This window comes from Rhamphochromis longiceps, linkage group LG7 (assembly GCF_057381845.1).
Source record: "Rhamphochromis longiceps isolate RC_006_pf linkage group LG7, R_longiceps_female_GT1.1, whole genome shotgun sequence".
Taxonomy (NCBI): Eukaryota; Metazoa; Chordata; class Actinopteri; order Cichliformes; family Cichlidae; genus Rhamphochromis; species Rhamphochromis longiceps.
In genome coordinates, this window is record NC_140563.1 from 16,073,506 (window position 1) to 16,089,042 (window position 15,537).

General features: G+C 39.8%; 1 protein-coding gene across 1 annotated transcript; it reads right to left on the bottom strand.

Annotated features, from left to right (window-relative positions):
* Positions 1-5,618: 5,618 nt before the first annotated feature.
* On the bottom strand, positions 5,619-12,587 carry LOC146665078 (tripartite motif-containing protein 14). The gene is made up of 7 exons (XM_085412517.1): positions 12,292-12,587; positions 9,647-10,590; positions 8,431-8,526; positions 7,279-7,527; positions 7,154-7,176; positions 6,639-6,793; positions 5,619-6,500 (listed from the first exon to the last, which is right to left on the bottom strand). Exons 1-7 carry the CDS (start codon positions 12,539-12,541, stop codon positions 5,956-5,958), a joined length of 2,262 nt encoding a protein of 753 aa, XP_085268643.1. The 5' UTR covers positions 12,542-12,587; the 3' UTR covers positions 5,619-5,955.
* Between the last annotated feature and the right edge of the window lie 2,950 nt (positions 12,588-15,537).

Consider the following 15,537-nt stretch of genomic DNA (forward strand, 5'->3'; position numbering starts at 1 on the left):
TATAGGGATTATCTTTCAATAAAGCCAACGATGAACGGGAGTAAAATGTAACATGAGACACAATGCTGTATCACAACAGAAAGCAATAATAAATAAATATGTATAAGGGACAGCATGTATACACAGTTTTGGGGAGAGTTTTCATACATGCACTTTGGGATTTGTTTTGTTTTGCTCCAGGACAGTTGGACATGAAAAGTGGAGAAGGCAGAAATACAGGTTGAGGTCAGGCCAGTCAAGTTCTTCCACACCAAACTCACTCATCTATATCTTTATGGACCTTGCTTCATCCACTGGTTAGATCATGTTATATTGGAACAGGAAAGGGCCGTCCCCAAACTGTTCCCACAAAGTTGGGAGCGTGAAATTATCCAAAATGTCTTGGTATGTTGAAGGATTAGGAGTTCCTCTCACTTGAACTAAGGGGTCAAGCCGGAAAAACAAACCCACATCTTAATCCACCCTCCACCAGATTTATACTTATATTTAATGCAGTCAGACAAGGAAACCGCCAAACCCAGACTCATCTGTTAGATTGCAGGAGTAGAGAAGCATGATTGGTCACTCCAGAGAACACGTCTCGACTGCTCTACAGTCCAGTGTTAGCGTACGTTACAGCACTGCGTTGACTCTTGACATTCTGCTTGGTGATATGAGGCTGCGATGGAGCTGCTTGGCCATGGAAACCCAGTCCACGAAGCTCTCTACGCACTGTTCTTGAGCTAATAAACAAAGTGGAAGCTAATTCCCAATCGTTTCCAATTAACAGCTGAAGGGTATGAGAGCAATTGTGTGACTTGCAAATGTGACAAAACAACCAAAAACTAAGAATTTTTAATCTCAGAGTTAGAAACTATAACAGGCAGCAACATGTAACTAAATAAAACATCAAGCATACTGAACGTCAACCTCTCGAGACAGCCTGAATCCCTTCTACTAACACGTCCTTGAACGAGACACTGAATCCCAGTCACTTCCTGAGGCTCAGTCTGAGCCTCTGACCTGTATTCTGACCTTCCTGCTGAGGGGCAAAGTGAAAGAGCAGCAGGACACATATATAAATAAACTATGTGAAAGATACTGCTGATATTCTGAGTGATCATAGACTGGGAGAGTGGGACGGTAGGTCGGATGAGGAGACAAACTGGCACCGCAGCTGACAACAAAAAGAGGGTAACTAATGGTGCTGCTGTTTCTTTGTAATCTGCTACCATGTCAATCGTTGAAGACAGAAATAAATTTACATTATAAAGAATCTTATTGTTTGCCATTCGAGTGTCTGCACTGTGCGTGATTCTTAATTCTCCACAGAATACAGAATAAAAACGTTCTTTGTACATTTCCATCATAGCGACCAGCCATGCAAACAGATGTGAGATTTGGATTTTTATCACTCGCCCAGCCCTGCCTGTCGGACAGATGCAGCGATAGACTTTCTCATGAAAGTCGTAAGGCGTTCATTCTGTAGAAAGTAAATTGATTTGCCTGGGGAAAGGTGAAGGAAGAAAATAAGCACGCCACTCAACAATAGGCTCAGCATTTCTTGTGTCTCAGATTTCCATGAACTGTTCCAAGCCTGGCAGATGACCAAGTCAGACACGTGAGTCTCCCAGCTCACCTGAGCTCACCAAGTGTTGCCATGCCAACAGAAGACATGGCCACATGGGTAATGTACAGACTGCACCAACCACTGGTCATACTTCACATTAAGTTTTTATAGTTCCAAAAATTCTATGGTTAAAATTCACACAGAAAAACACAACACAGAAAAAATGTTTTTGGGGAATGTGTGTAACTCTAACATTAAAGAGTTATGTGACCAGTATTCTGCCTATGATATTTCCTTAGCAGGTACTAAATTTATATCCTGAGATAAAGAGCTCATAACATATCAAACCATGATTTATTTGATAGTCACACCCTGACTTTTTTCATGGGAATTAAAAAGGTAAGTGCATTCATTCATTAACTGATCATTAGCAGGAAAGACATCAGCAATAATCTGAGAAACAATTGTTGCTGCCCACCAATTTGGGAATCCACAAGTGGGGGACATTCAAGACAACTGCCAATCTTTGTAAGAGTTTCAGACTTCCCAGCAAAATCACCCCAAGGTCAGACTGTACAATCCTTCAAAAAACCCAGCAGCTACATCTCAGACTCTATGGGCTCAATTTACCTTGCTTGTTGAGGTTCATGGCAGTAAAAGATTGAACAAGCAGTCTTTTTCTAATTGTACTAGAGAAAGACTTGCCTCTCAAAAAAGAAGCTGCATCTGAACAAAGCACTTCTGGAAGAATGTCTTTTGGACATCTCATCTACATCTCATACCAACTGTAAAGCACGGTGGTGAACGGGTGATGATTTGCGCTTGTTTTGCGGCAACAGGGTCTGGCCACCTTGAGATCACTGAGTTGACCATTAACTCCTGTGTTTAGTACTCTAGAGTCAATGTGAGGTCATCTGACTGACAGTTAAAGCTTTGCCTAAAGTAGGTCAAGGAACAGAAGAAAGGACAGAAATGAAGCAGCAAATATACAACAGATTGGCGGAAAAGAAAATAATCAAGGTCTTGCAATGGTCCAGTAAAGGGAGACTCAGAATATAATTACTTCAAGTTATTGCTGCTAAAGGTGGTTACACAAGTTACTGAATTGTGGGGTGCACTTGTATTATGACTGCACATCTAGTTCAAAGTAGTTGGACCATTTTGTTAAAATAAAAATGATTTAAAGGTGACTTATTATAGTCATTTACATCGTGATATTTATTTAGAGTAGCTTTGCATGATGGACAGATCAAAACCTTTAGAGGGGTCACAATAACTACCTCCTGTCTGAAAATTTGGTCACATAATATGAAGTTTTCATTGTAACAGAACAAAAACAGTAGCAGAGCAGAATTAAATACAATTTTAAACACAAGAATGAGTTCTTTAAGGTTAGCTTGATTCTTAGGATAAGACTATTTTTTGTAGTTATGCTCTAGTCTTTGCACATCACTGGCAGGCACTACAGTAGCCAGTAATGCATTCAATTAAAAAGACGTTTATTCAGCCTGTTTGAAGGAAAACATCAGATCAAAGACTTTTTTTAACGAGCACCCCATGACACACGTGTCTTCTTTACACCAAAACTGAAATTTAGTATCTTTGGCTACAGTAGCTAAGTTTTCTTAAATATAAAATAATCAGAGTATTTGATAGATGGATTAGAAAGCACAGCTGCACCATGAGAACGTTTCTGTTGCAGAGAATACTTTTTGCATCCAGATTGTTAGAAAAGTGTTTGATAATTGAGGAAAAACCTTGAGGACAACAGTGAGTGCTGTTTCTCTGTGATTCATACTGAAAGGTTATACATAGGAAGTGTAAAGAAAAACCATAGAGACACCTAATTATGCCATGTTACTGTACCATAGATGTAGATTTTCATATGCTCCAGGGAGCTACAGTATCCCCATCAGTATAATGAGAGTGTTTGACTTATCTTGAGCCAAGAGGTAAAGGTCGACTCAGGCACATTGCCCCATGAAAAATGCAAATTGAAGTGGTTACTGGTCCTAGCTCAGTAAATGAGGCAATTTGTGCTGCACGGTCCTATTATTTCCAGTTCCACAAAGAACAACCTTTGATGTGACCTAGAACAAATTTAAATGTTACCAAATATCAAACTTTGAAAGCGAGCTTGTTTAACTTTTAAGGGGGCTAGCACAAGGTCACCAGCAAATAGAAAACAAAAAAGGAGCGAGAGACACAGCGGAGGAGGAGTGACATTCTGTGGCATTAAGAAGACAGTTTAAGTGGAAGTCTTGCTGCCTTCCATCTGTTTGACCATCTCTGACCCTCAATTTCATGCCATTCCACTTTCTTCCCTGATAATGATGGTAGATAAAAGCTTGCCATAAAAAGGGAGAGTGCCGAGTCAGAAGTCGGAGGTCTTGCAAATAAGACCTGTTTTGACCCACTTATGGTGCTACTTTACTATGAACGAGCAGAACAGAAGAAGCATGTTCCTACATTTGCACAGGAGATTATTGCAAAAGACTTTTCTTAATACTTCCCCAGGTCTAGAGCTCTTCGAATTAAGTATTGATTTTAAAAGCTGATTTGAAATTGAATGTAAATAGCCATGCGAATGGCTTTCTTTACTTTGTAGGTAATCTGTTTAAGTCAAAAAACTATTGGATACAAACAATGCATTTCCCAAAGTAAGCTCATTACTTTCCAAGTGCTTATAGTCATTTCTGTGCCTTTTCAGTCATATCGACGGAATTAAGTAATTACCGTGCACTGACATGCCACTGACATGGTAATTAAGGGATTTGATTCTATTCCCATAGATACAGCAGCCAGATATAGAAGAGGGGATCTTAATATGAAGACATTTTGACAAGTAGACACTTTGGCTGTTATGTTTTAGATGTGGGAAACAATGGGGATCATTAATGAAGACCCCGTCCCTTTATTTAGCCACACAGAGATTTTTAGGGCTTCACATCACATTCATTTTATTTCTTAAAGAAGATGTGCCACGTTGTTCTACACCAACACACTATGTGCTCTCAGCTTATCTTATTGAGGGATAACAATTCCAGAAAAGCTTGCTGAGCGTGGCTGACAGACCACTAGATGGACAGGGAGAGGAGAATTTAATTATCCCGACTGTTTAAGCCTCCTCCTCCTCTTGATCTCTCACAGAAATGTCTCGCATCCTGCCTCCGTGTGCAGGCTAGAAACGACGAGAAATAAAGCAAAACCCACGTAGGGTTTGTGATTACCTTTGGATCGTGTGTCTGCAAGTGTGAAATTGCTGTCATGCTTGGCTGGAGCACCTGCTCAGATTCAGGTTTCTTAAATGTTTGAAATTACATCAATAAAAGTCAGAAGAAGCTGTTGACATTGTGGGGAAATGTTTTTGTTCAACTATGTAAAAAGAACTGTAGCAGTTTTCCCCAGGCCCCATTTAGACTTTGATTCGTTTTCAGTTATATTACATTTACTACTTTAATAAGTTTGTATCCACTGTGATCCACAGACAGCTGTCCCTGAACCACTGGCATTCAGTCGCTCGACCAATCATCCAGAAGGAGTTTATGTAAATACCACTTTGATCCCACTCAATGATGTCAACTGCGCAGACCCCTAGTCAGAATAAATGAGCCACAGACTTTGCAAAGAAAAGGACAATTTAGCATCTGCTTCGGTCTGCCATCCTATCAGGGGTTTGTGTCAAAGGCAGTGTTTGTTGTCAGTAAAGCTCCCATGCTGTGGGAGCAGTGAAATTTAAAAGTTAACACGCCAACTGTCACCTGTTGTGGGGAAACACATCACCCACTCGCACACCTGTGTTTCTATTTAAAGGCCCATGGGAAGAATCATGGCACGCAGTAACGCAGCTTTGGAAACTCTGACAGTTTATTCCAGTAGAAAGACAAATGAGTCACAACAGGAGCAATAAGGATGACAAAGACGAGATATGTAAAGTACAATCTGAAGATTTAAAAAAAAAACAAATATTCAAAATAGAAACACTATCCAAAATATTTGTGTATTGATCATCATTGATAACTTGCCTACCACTTAAAAACGTTCTCATTTGTTGATACATCATCTCAAAAAAAAAAAAAAAAAAAAAAAAAAAAAAAAAAAAAAGATTAAAAAAGTGTGGTCTTTCTATTAAAAATAAATAAATACTACCAGTGATTGGCTGTTACATGTAAGGTATATTGAATAGGATTTCTATTTATTCCAGTTCTTTCAAATGATGTAAAAATCACATTTACAGATCTTTGCAGAAGTCAGGGATTGTATGCAGTGTAGGACAGATCTATCATCCATGAGAAAGTTACACAACAGCACATTTTACTAAAATAGATTAACACTTAAAAAAGGCACCACAGATTGATGAAGTTTGTAAATCAATCAGCAGAACTGATATGGTGCTTCTGTGCAGTTTAAGACTCGAACAAATCACAGATAGACAAGTGTGTTTTAGACACAGAAAAGGCTGGGTAAAGAGGATTAGTAAACCTCTGCTTGTAGGAATGCATTAAAGCTAGACTGCCCCCTGGTGTCACATTAAAGAATGATAAAATACCATCTTCAAAGTCAAGGAACACTCCTACCCTTTGCAGTCCATCTGAATCCACAGGAACTGATACTTTATTATGGAGGGCCTCTACCTTCCTTTTGTCACAGGCCAGGCACCAGGAGTAACTGTTGAACCCCAGACGAGAGTTGTCCTTTTGGCCTTTCCTCTCCATCTGAGCCTCACACAGCCCCACCTTCCATCGACCATCATCCACGGACACGCTCACCTCCCAGTACCAACGCCCCCCCTCCAGTGCTAATGAGGAAAGGACCTGTGGGAAGGAACTGAAGCGAGCCTCGTGCTCCATGTAAGCCTGCTGAGCATCGCTGTAGGTCACCGTTCTGCTGTTATCAGACAGCTGCAGCTTAGGATGGGCCGTATCTGAATCCAAGAGGGGTATGGTGCCATCTGTGTACACGATTAAAGAGGAAGAATTTAGATGAGAAAATTAAGACTAACTGAATATCCTAACACATGTATTTAGTGCTGTGGCGTAATTAGCTGTGTGAGCTGTATAAACAGTAGTATAAACAAGACATGACTTACAGAGGAGCCTGTTAAGATCTCTATCTTTGCTTTGTGTATTGATGACAACTGTGTCCAGTCGCTTCTCTGTCCACTGCTGCAGACACCTCAGCCGGGGACGATTCACTTCCTCCGTGGCCTCAAACTGCTCCACATAGCTCCCCATCTCACCACTCCTGATGAAGGAGAACTGAGTCAGTAATGAGCCCTGAGACTATCGTGCAGCAAATTGCACATATAAATCCAATCTCCATTTCTTAGATGTGTGTACTTAGTGTGTGGGATTTGTACCCACAGCACAAAAGTGTCACATCGCTTTCCAAATCACCATCCCTGCTGATTGCATTGCAAAAGAACTTTTAAAGTCAGCTTTTACCAACTAGGGTGAGCTAACTAGTACTTTCATTAAAATAAAATAAACGACTATGCAGCATGTTTAAAAAACTGATTTTCTGGGAGCACATTCAGCTAGTGAAATGTTCAACAAGCGGACAATTTTACTGCTGCAAAGCAGAAGTTAAAAGCATATTACTTACAGCTGGGCAATCTTGCTGTATTCCTGCAATGTCAGAAAAAAGAAAAGGCATTTTACTATGCAAACATTAATAATTCAGCAGTAAATATATGCATATATTTTTTAAGCCAACAAAAATGATCTGACCATGATGAAGGCCTGGTCCTTAAAAGAGTTGTCGCCTCTGGTGTCAGCCAGATTCTCCAGCGTGTGAAGGCCTTGTTGGATGGATTGAAGGGAGCTATGGAGGTGGCAGAGTTTCTCCTCTAGTCCCCCCAAAACTCGGTTCTCTTCCTTCTTCACACACTGAAGAGCCAGTTGCTCCTCCTGCTCCAAGGCCTCTTTGATGGTACTGTACTGCTGCTTCACTCCTGCTTGTGCTTCACGCAAAACCTCCTAGACAGACACAGTATAAATATATGTAGTAGTATTGCGGTAGTATTGCATTTCTTTGCTGTTAGTTATTACTCATTTCCGATTACTAGTACACCGTACAACACTTCAGAAATGCAAAGATTTCAACGTAAGATGCTTTTCCAGTCTATTTAAATTTCAAACATGGCATTTTTATGTTTTCCTTTTTTGTATTAACTGGTTTCCTCAGCTCAAAATAAAATCCAGATTGAGCAACAGAAATGACTCAAGGCTGCCTCCTAAGAGTCGGAAGGAAGTGGCAACACTCGGTAAGTCGTAAACAGAATGGTCTCTGCAGAAGAGTTTGCACGGTCAAAATAACAGGCAGGGAGACGGACATCTGCATGGACCCTCACAGTCATGGTAACATTTATCCCACTTGGACTTTAGCATACTTGCAGATGGGAAAAAGAATTACTTTAGTACGGCCACTCACTTCAGTGTTAGATTCTATTTAAGAGTTGCTGCAACTTAATAAAGCTTTGTGCTGCAATGTAGCACCCTGGGACTAATGCCCTAAAAATACAAAAAAAAAAAAACAGCTCGTCAATTAATCACTTGAATGAATGACTATTACTCAAGGAGAAGTATTTAGTTGGGGGCAGCAATCAACCATGTAACCCTAACCTAAAAACCTTAAGCTTAATTTCTTTACATTCTCAAACAAAGCCGCCTAATATTTGTATTACTTGTATAAAGTCTTCCTATTCTGACATGAAACAAAGAACTGGAGAAGTTTATTAACTAATTTTAGCCAATTATATGCACTTCTATAAAAACCCCTTAAATTTCAATGCAATGGGTGTGAAAGAAAATCTCTTGTAATTCTTAGCGGCTAAGCAGAACGAACATATGTATATTTAACAACATACTTAGCCAACTCACTTTGAAAGTCTCTTTCTTCTGAGCGAGCTCAGTCACTCGGTCCTTCACTTGCTGCTCAGCCTCTTGCAGTTGTTTGATCTCTTCTTTCAGGTTTCCCTGAGGAAAAATGTCCACAAAGATTTAAAAACAAGTCACGAGTCTATGGCTTTGATTATATCTATATTTAGCCACAAGTGCTGTATGCTCACAGCTGGACAGTTACATGTTTTTTGTTCTTCAGGCTATGTTCTTCGCCACTTTGAATTTGAAGCAAAGTAGTTTGAGCAGATTCTCCAAAATATAAAGTCCCAAGACGTATTTTGAGAAAAGCCTAAAATGATGAGGGTTATTTTTAATAAGCTGGTAGCTTAGATCAACTGAAAAACATTATTTTGTACTAAATTAGATACAAATGGCTGTTGCTTGTAAAACCATTAAGGTATCCCTCTAAATCTCTGATTGTCATGTTCTCAACTTTGTGAACCATATACATTTTCCATGTGAATAAACAGACCTGTGTTTTATCTGCTAGGGGCAACAGTGTAAATTGGAAGATAACAGACTTCCTACAATACATCTAGAAGTTACATGATGAATGATTAGTTAAAAATGGCTGTCAAAATAGCAAGTAAACTCATAGGAACGGTCATTCTATATTCAAATAATCCGCTATCATAAATGGTCAAACAAAAGACTGAAGATACATGACCACACAGAAAGACGAGAGACAACTAGATAATTTTGAATAAAATTAAGAAACCAAATATCAGGAAACAGAAGCAAAGATTACTTTAGAGACCGGCTCACCATTGCCAAATATAACCCTGCTTACAGATCATTATGGGCACAAAAAGTGATTACAGTGGTAATGATTTTGTTTGTTGCCTATCTGCCTTGTGTTTGTGTGTTAGACTGCGTTATTCTTGCAGTGTTTGTTTTAACGTTATGCTTGTCGGAACAAGCAGATGAGTTGAAATATTTTTGGATGTGTGCTTCTTTTATACTCCAGGGGCGCATTAACGCAACCAGTCCAAAGTTAACCCAGCTCAGCACCTCATCTTCTGATATCTATCAGATCAAATATTTCAGATGCTCGGTCACTGCAAGGGATTTCCCACAAAACACTATATTTTTGTTTTTACCCCATGTGTATCTGTGTAAGTATTCCTCATCCGATTATCTTCAGGTACTATGCATTGAAATCAGATCTCACGTGCATTAAGTCAGCAGCACTCACCCTGAGCTCTCTCTCTGCCTCCCTGATGCTGATGCATTCGTGGTCACGATGGGAACCTATGACGGTACACACAGTGCACACACACACTGCACACTGCCGACAGTAGATACGGTTTATCTCGTGGTGATCCTGACACCTCCAGAGGGAAATGTCTTCCACTGGAGAAACCAGGGTGTGATTTTGGAAAACTGGGGTGTCCAGGTGGGGCCGCAGGTGCTCTGAACACATGGAGGCCCCGCACACCAGACAAGTCTTCACTGCAGACTGACACCGAGTTTTAGGACAATAATGACAGGGCACAGGGCTGGCGCTTTTGTTTTCTGCCCTGGAGAAGATGCCAACATGACTTGAGGATCCTGAAGCAGGTAAATTAATTTTGCTTGGAATCGGAGATGACTTGCCAGCATGGTGCACAGGAGGCTTATCTTTTCCTGGAGTTGAGGTTGCAGGAAAGGTGGGAGTTGACAAAGGCTTCTTTGGTGTCACACATACCCCAGTTACTTGCGGGTCTTTCTTGGGGGTTGCAGGAGGAGGTGCATCACATATGTCGACTTCATTGTCAGAGTCATCCAGTATGATGGCCTTTTCTGATTTATGCTGGACTGAGATGGCTTGTGGCCCACCGCTTGCAGATGCTCCATTGCTGTCAGAGTTCTCCTCGGAGGTTGAGCCATCACCCTCTTTAGATTGGGAAGATTCTGGTTCTACTACTTTCTTAGATGTTTCCACGGCAGTTGACTTCCCAGTGTTATTTGACAAGGAAGTGGTGGGAATCTCTGTGTCACTGGGCCATGCACGGGGGCTCTCGACAGTTGTTCTCTTTGCTTCAGGCTGTTCAGGTACAGGTGCGCTGGCCTTCCTCTTTCCGAGGAGTCGGCTGGTGAGCGATGGCCTCCTTAAACTCGAGTCAGATGTACTTTCTTCATTGTTACTGGTGGATGAACCTTAAAAAATAAATAAAATATAAGTAAAACTGTTTTTAAAGAAGGCTGAGTTTGTACTAACTACTTAGGAGTTCTGTGATGATGTTGCCTTGTAAGGAAGGAAGGTAAGCAACACAGATGTAACTGTTCAGTGCATTAAAGGTTTAAAGGTGCTGCTTACACTCATGATCACACGTCAGAAACAGACTTTTAACCCTGCTGTCTATTTGCTTTAAAAGAGTTCAAACTTTGATCTCAGAGTTTTAATTGGACTTTCATCTGTGACACTGTAAACAAATGCCGAACACTGCTCCCATTAAATTACACAAGAGCTAATGCTTTGTTTAAAATATTCTGTTTTAAACCTTGTGACAGCAAGAAACAAAGGAAATTTGCTCAAGAACTGTAATACAATCAAATTCTGAGGTACCTGTATTTCACTTGAGTGTTAAATGTTATACTACTTCAATTAGACTTTATTTAAGAATGCATTATGGGTTTTTACTCCCCCAACTTTTATATGAAAGGCATTTTACTGGTGATTACTAGGTGAATAAGTTATTTAACTATTTACAGCTTTCTCGCTCTGTGTTAGTCCTGGCAACCAGGATGTACCTCGTCTTTCACTCGTTGTCAGAAGGGTTAAGGATAAGCTCTAACACTCCCGTAGGCCTATGTCGGATAAGTAGTTAAGAAAATGGATGGACATTGAAATGCTGAAAATTGTTGCTTAGTACTCAAATCTAAATCTAACAGTCTCACAAAAACAGTTAAATATGAATATTTCTAACTACGACAGATTAGAAGATTAGAGCCCAAATGGTATAGCAGTTGGCAATGATGTATAATGTATCATAGATAGAGTGGTAGTCCTCTGTCTGTTGTCCTTTTTAACAACATAATATAACACCAAAGAAATGCTAGAAATAGTATTATTGATTTTCTTTCCTGCAGGCTCCATCCACTGTTAAGCACATGTATTTGTTTACCTTTATTTACCAGCACATCCCATTGAGATCAGATTTGTTTTACAGATGAGACCTGGCCAAACAACATGACACAAAACGCAACAACTTAGCACTGTTTGCAGTAGGGATGTGCATGCCTACTCGACTACATGACCAACAGACAAGTGATGCGTTCACCTGAAGCTGCCACTGGTACAATTGGGCTCTAAAAAAAAAAAAGACACCAAAAATATAGTCTTTTAACCTAAACTGTGAGTTCTTCATTTCACATAATCCATCAATAAATGAATACAATCGAAAAATATGTTACTTTATCTGTCACTGGTCATACATGCACATAACAAAGTTCTGGTTTGCTAAAACCTTTTTTCCCGCAAATTAAAGATTAGACCATCATGTGCTACTAGTTTTATAGTACTTTTACGTCCCCTAAGGTTGATCAAATGGTATCTTCCATTTAGAAAGCGCAACCTATTTGCTATTTATTAAGGTCTTTGGATTAGAAGTAAACTAGTGAACATTTACTAGCTACAGCTAGAATGCGATTATAAGTATGCAGTAGTCTGTCTAGTTGTCTAGTTTACAGTACTGAACATATGCGTAACGCCCATTTTGCTTGTGAGCGGGAGACCTCTGACGTTAGCAGCTAGCTAGCATTAGTTTATAATCCCGCTTTCACGTTTGTAGTTTTAAGGGCCGTTATTTCACTCGTCCGGTTACAATTTAAATGTTAACCTAATCACCTTAACAGTACCTGCAGTGCTGCGAGGCTGTGCTTGTCCTCGGGGAGTTGGTGACCGTATCAAACTGCTATGAAACGGCAAAGTCTGGTACTCGGTTTTACACCTCCACTCCGGACAATGGTACGGCCCGTTCGGGTAAATGCTCCACAAGTCTCCAATGCATCGCTGGCAGAAACTGTGGTTACACTTCAGAGTAACCGGGTCCCGGGTCAGCTCGTTGCAGAGAGGGCACCTCGCTGGAGTATCCAACGATGCTCCCATTTTGTTTTGCCCTGTTTACTTTCTATTTCCGCGACGACATGCAGCAGAGGCGGAGCCAGATATTTGAATCTCGCTTTCCCCCTTTGGCAGGGAGTTAAAGGTACAGTCTGTCGAATGCAGATGTATGCAGATGTGATATCTGCTCTGAAGTTTGATCTTAATTTAATTAGCACTTTTTTACTCTACTTAAACACTGAAGCGCTTAATACAACATGCCTCATTCACCAAGTCATCAACCTTCTTAGATGGCCTGCTCTCCATCCGGTGCTACACCACCCAATTTAATATCTCAGAAGATGAATATGAATACAGCCTTTTTATGCCAAGCTCATTCTGTGGGATATCTTTTCCACAGTGTGCTCTCTGTCCCGCATCTCTCCTCTCAGCCCCAACCTTCCCCCCAAAAACAGACGGCTACACCTTCCAGAGCCTGGTTCCACCAGAGGTTTCTTCCTGGTAAAAGGGAGTTTTTTTTAATTCCCACTGCTGCCAAGTGCTCACTCTTAAGGGTTTATCTGAATTTTGGTGTTTTTTCATTATTGTTGTAGAGTCTTTACCTTGCAACATAAAGCGCTTTAAGGCAACTGGGTCTTTTATGTTGTGCGATATTTTAAAAAACTAAAATGAAGTAAGCAGCACTTTTTATCTTTGTCTAGAATATCTCAGATAGGATGCCGAGGTATAGGACTGTATTGGAGTTTTGTCCCTCATCTCCCTGTTCCACAATTTAAGACCTTTATCATGGTTTAAGTCCATGAGTCCAATTCTCTGTCCAGTGAGTGAACTTGCAAGTCACCACAAGGTCATAAGCTGTACTTGAGCAAATATGATGAAAACTACCCCAAAGAAAAACCACTGAGGTGACAACAGATACCCAGGTACTGGTTTTAACTGACTTAAGTTAGTGGAAAGAAATTCTCAGAGTATTTGGGGTTTTTTGCTAGTTATTTTTTTTGATTTCGCACAAGGGTAGGTATGTCGAAAAGAAACACACTATGTGTGAGTTTCATAATATGCTCTAAATTGTTAGAACTGACAAATGTGTTGAAAAGAGATGCAGAAAAAAAAGTTGATTATCAGACAGAACAGCCACTGGAAATAAGTTACCAGAATTCAAAACAGTAAGAGCATAAGAAAAATAAGACTATATGAAGAGCTCCTGTTATCCTTATTTACTTAGCAAGGGTGTTGGAAAAGTTGAATTTAAATGACCTATACATGTCTTTGGCATACTAATGCAAAAGCTGTACACACATACTTTGTTGTGTGTTTATTTTTCTGATGTATCCCACATTGTCCCACACAAACACACGCTTGCCCTACTTTTAGTTTGTTGGGAAATTGCCGCCCTAGTTCCTGTGCAACTTCCTTCCAGTTTTTCTCTTCGTTTCCTTCATGACTCATCCTGTTGCAGCGAGTTTGACAGAAACTATATTTTACATTAAATGATCTGTGTTTAAAAAGAAAAAGAAAAGAAAAGAAATGTACAGTGACAGAAAAGCTCAACATAACACTTGATCATTCAGTTAAAATAAGAATTACTGCAGTGATTTTATGCCCTCACACACTGAGCTGCACTGGAATATAATTAAATCTAAATGAAGCTATTCTTCATCTCACCCCCGTATACCCCACAGATTCCCATAAGGCACATAAGCCATACACAGCACAACTCCTGAGTTGAAAATCTGGCAGTACTGAGTGCTTGAAGTCTGAGCTGCCATAAGGGGGTTGTTGGTGTTACTCCTTAAAACACTAGATGGGAACAATAATTCTCTTCTTTCTTTCTTTCTGCGTGGAATTTCTTTTGCTTTTGCGCTCAAAACATGTGAGACGGATAAAAACGGACTATTGTGAGTGAGAGGTTAATCTTTCATAATCTCATAGTGGTTGTAGCTCTCAAACATAACTGCATTTTTCATTTGGGTTGCCTACAACATGAAGTGAGACGTGGCCTTTTATGGCAGCTGAATTATTAAGGAAAGTATTTGGGAAAAAACTATTACCCTTTTACATTTATAAATAAATAAATAAACATAAATATAAATAAAGAAATACATACATACATTTATTTTCAAATACTAATGCAACCGCTAAACACTCTATAATTTTCCTTCTTTTAAATCTAAATTTGTTCTTTCAAAGCTTTTATTTTGTAGTAGCAGCTTTATCTCATTCAGTGATAAAGAGTTCAGTGTACTGGCTCCTTAACTTCTATTTGCATTTAGTTTTTTTTAGAGTGTAGCTGTCGCAAAGAAAATTTCCAGAAACAAGACCTGACCCAAGTGTACCCCGTGCACTTGCAGATGTGACCATATCACTGATGTAATTCTGTTTCTTTTCAAAAGAAAAATTATAATTATGAAAGAGAACCCTATTGAAAAATGCAGTCCCTTAAAACTATGACACTGGTTCGATATTAGTTCCTTGTAAGTCCCAATCCTTCAAACAGCAATTCTTTCTGCCACTCTGTGCTCCTGGAAAATGAAGGAATGATTGCAAAACCAAAACAGGAAGATGGTGATTGTTTGTTTTGTTAGTAGCTATTGAAAGCTTACCATAGATTGGTTGGATTGTAAAACAACTGGAATAAGTGTGGAAATTCTACCTGCAAAGGAAGAGCAGCTCCAATATGGAGTCAATTAAGAAGTTTAAAGCAAGTGTTACATTTTTAGTGTCACTGAGTTGAGCGAGTCCACTTGGGTTTGAGTAAATTTCATCACTAGAGCCTGAAAGTGAAACTCTGCATAGATGTCCATGTACCCATTAATCTTTTGTGACCACACTGACTTTTCTGCAACACTGTACATTACAATGCACCCATTATGCATTCATCCATACCATATCCCTCCAATAGAGCTCTTTGATCCTAGCTTACTGGCTGACTTGTACTTCTGAGTTTGTCTAGTAGTAGAATTAAGGCCTGTCTTCTGTTTAACCAGCTCCTAGTTTGGATTCCTACTCTTCCACAAAATGTCTTCTGTCCTACATCTCTC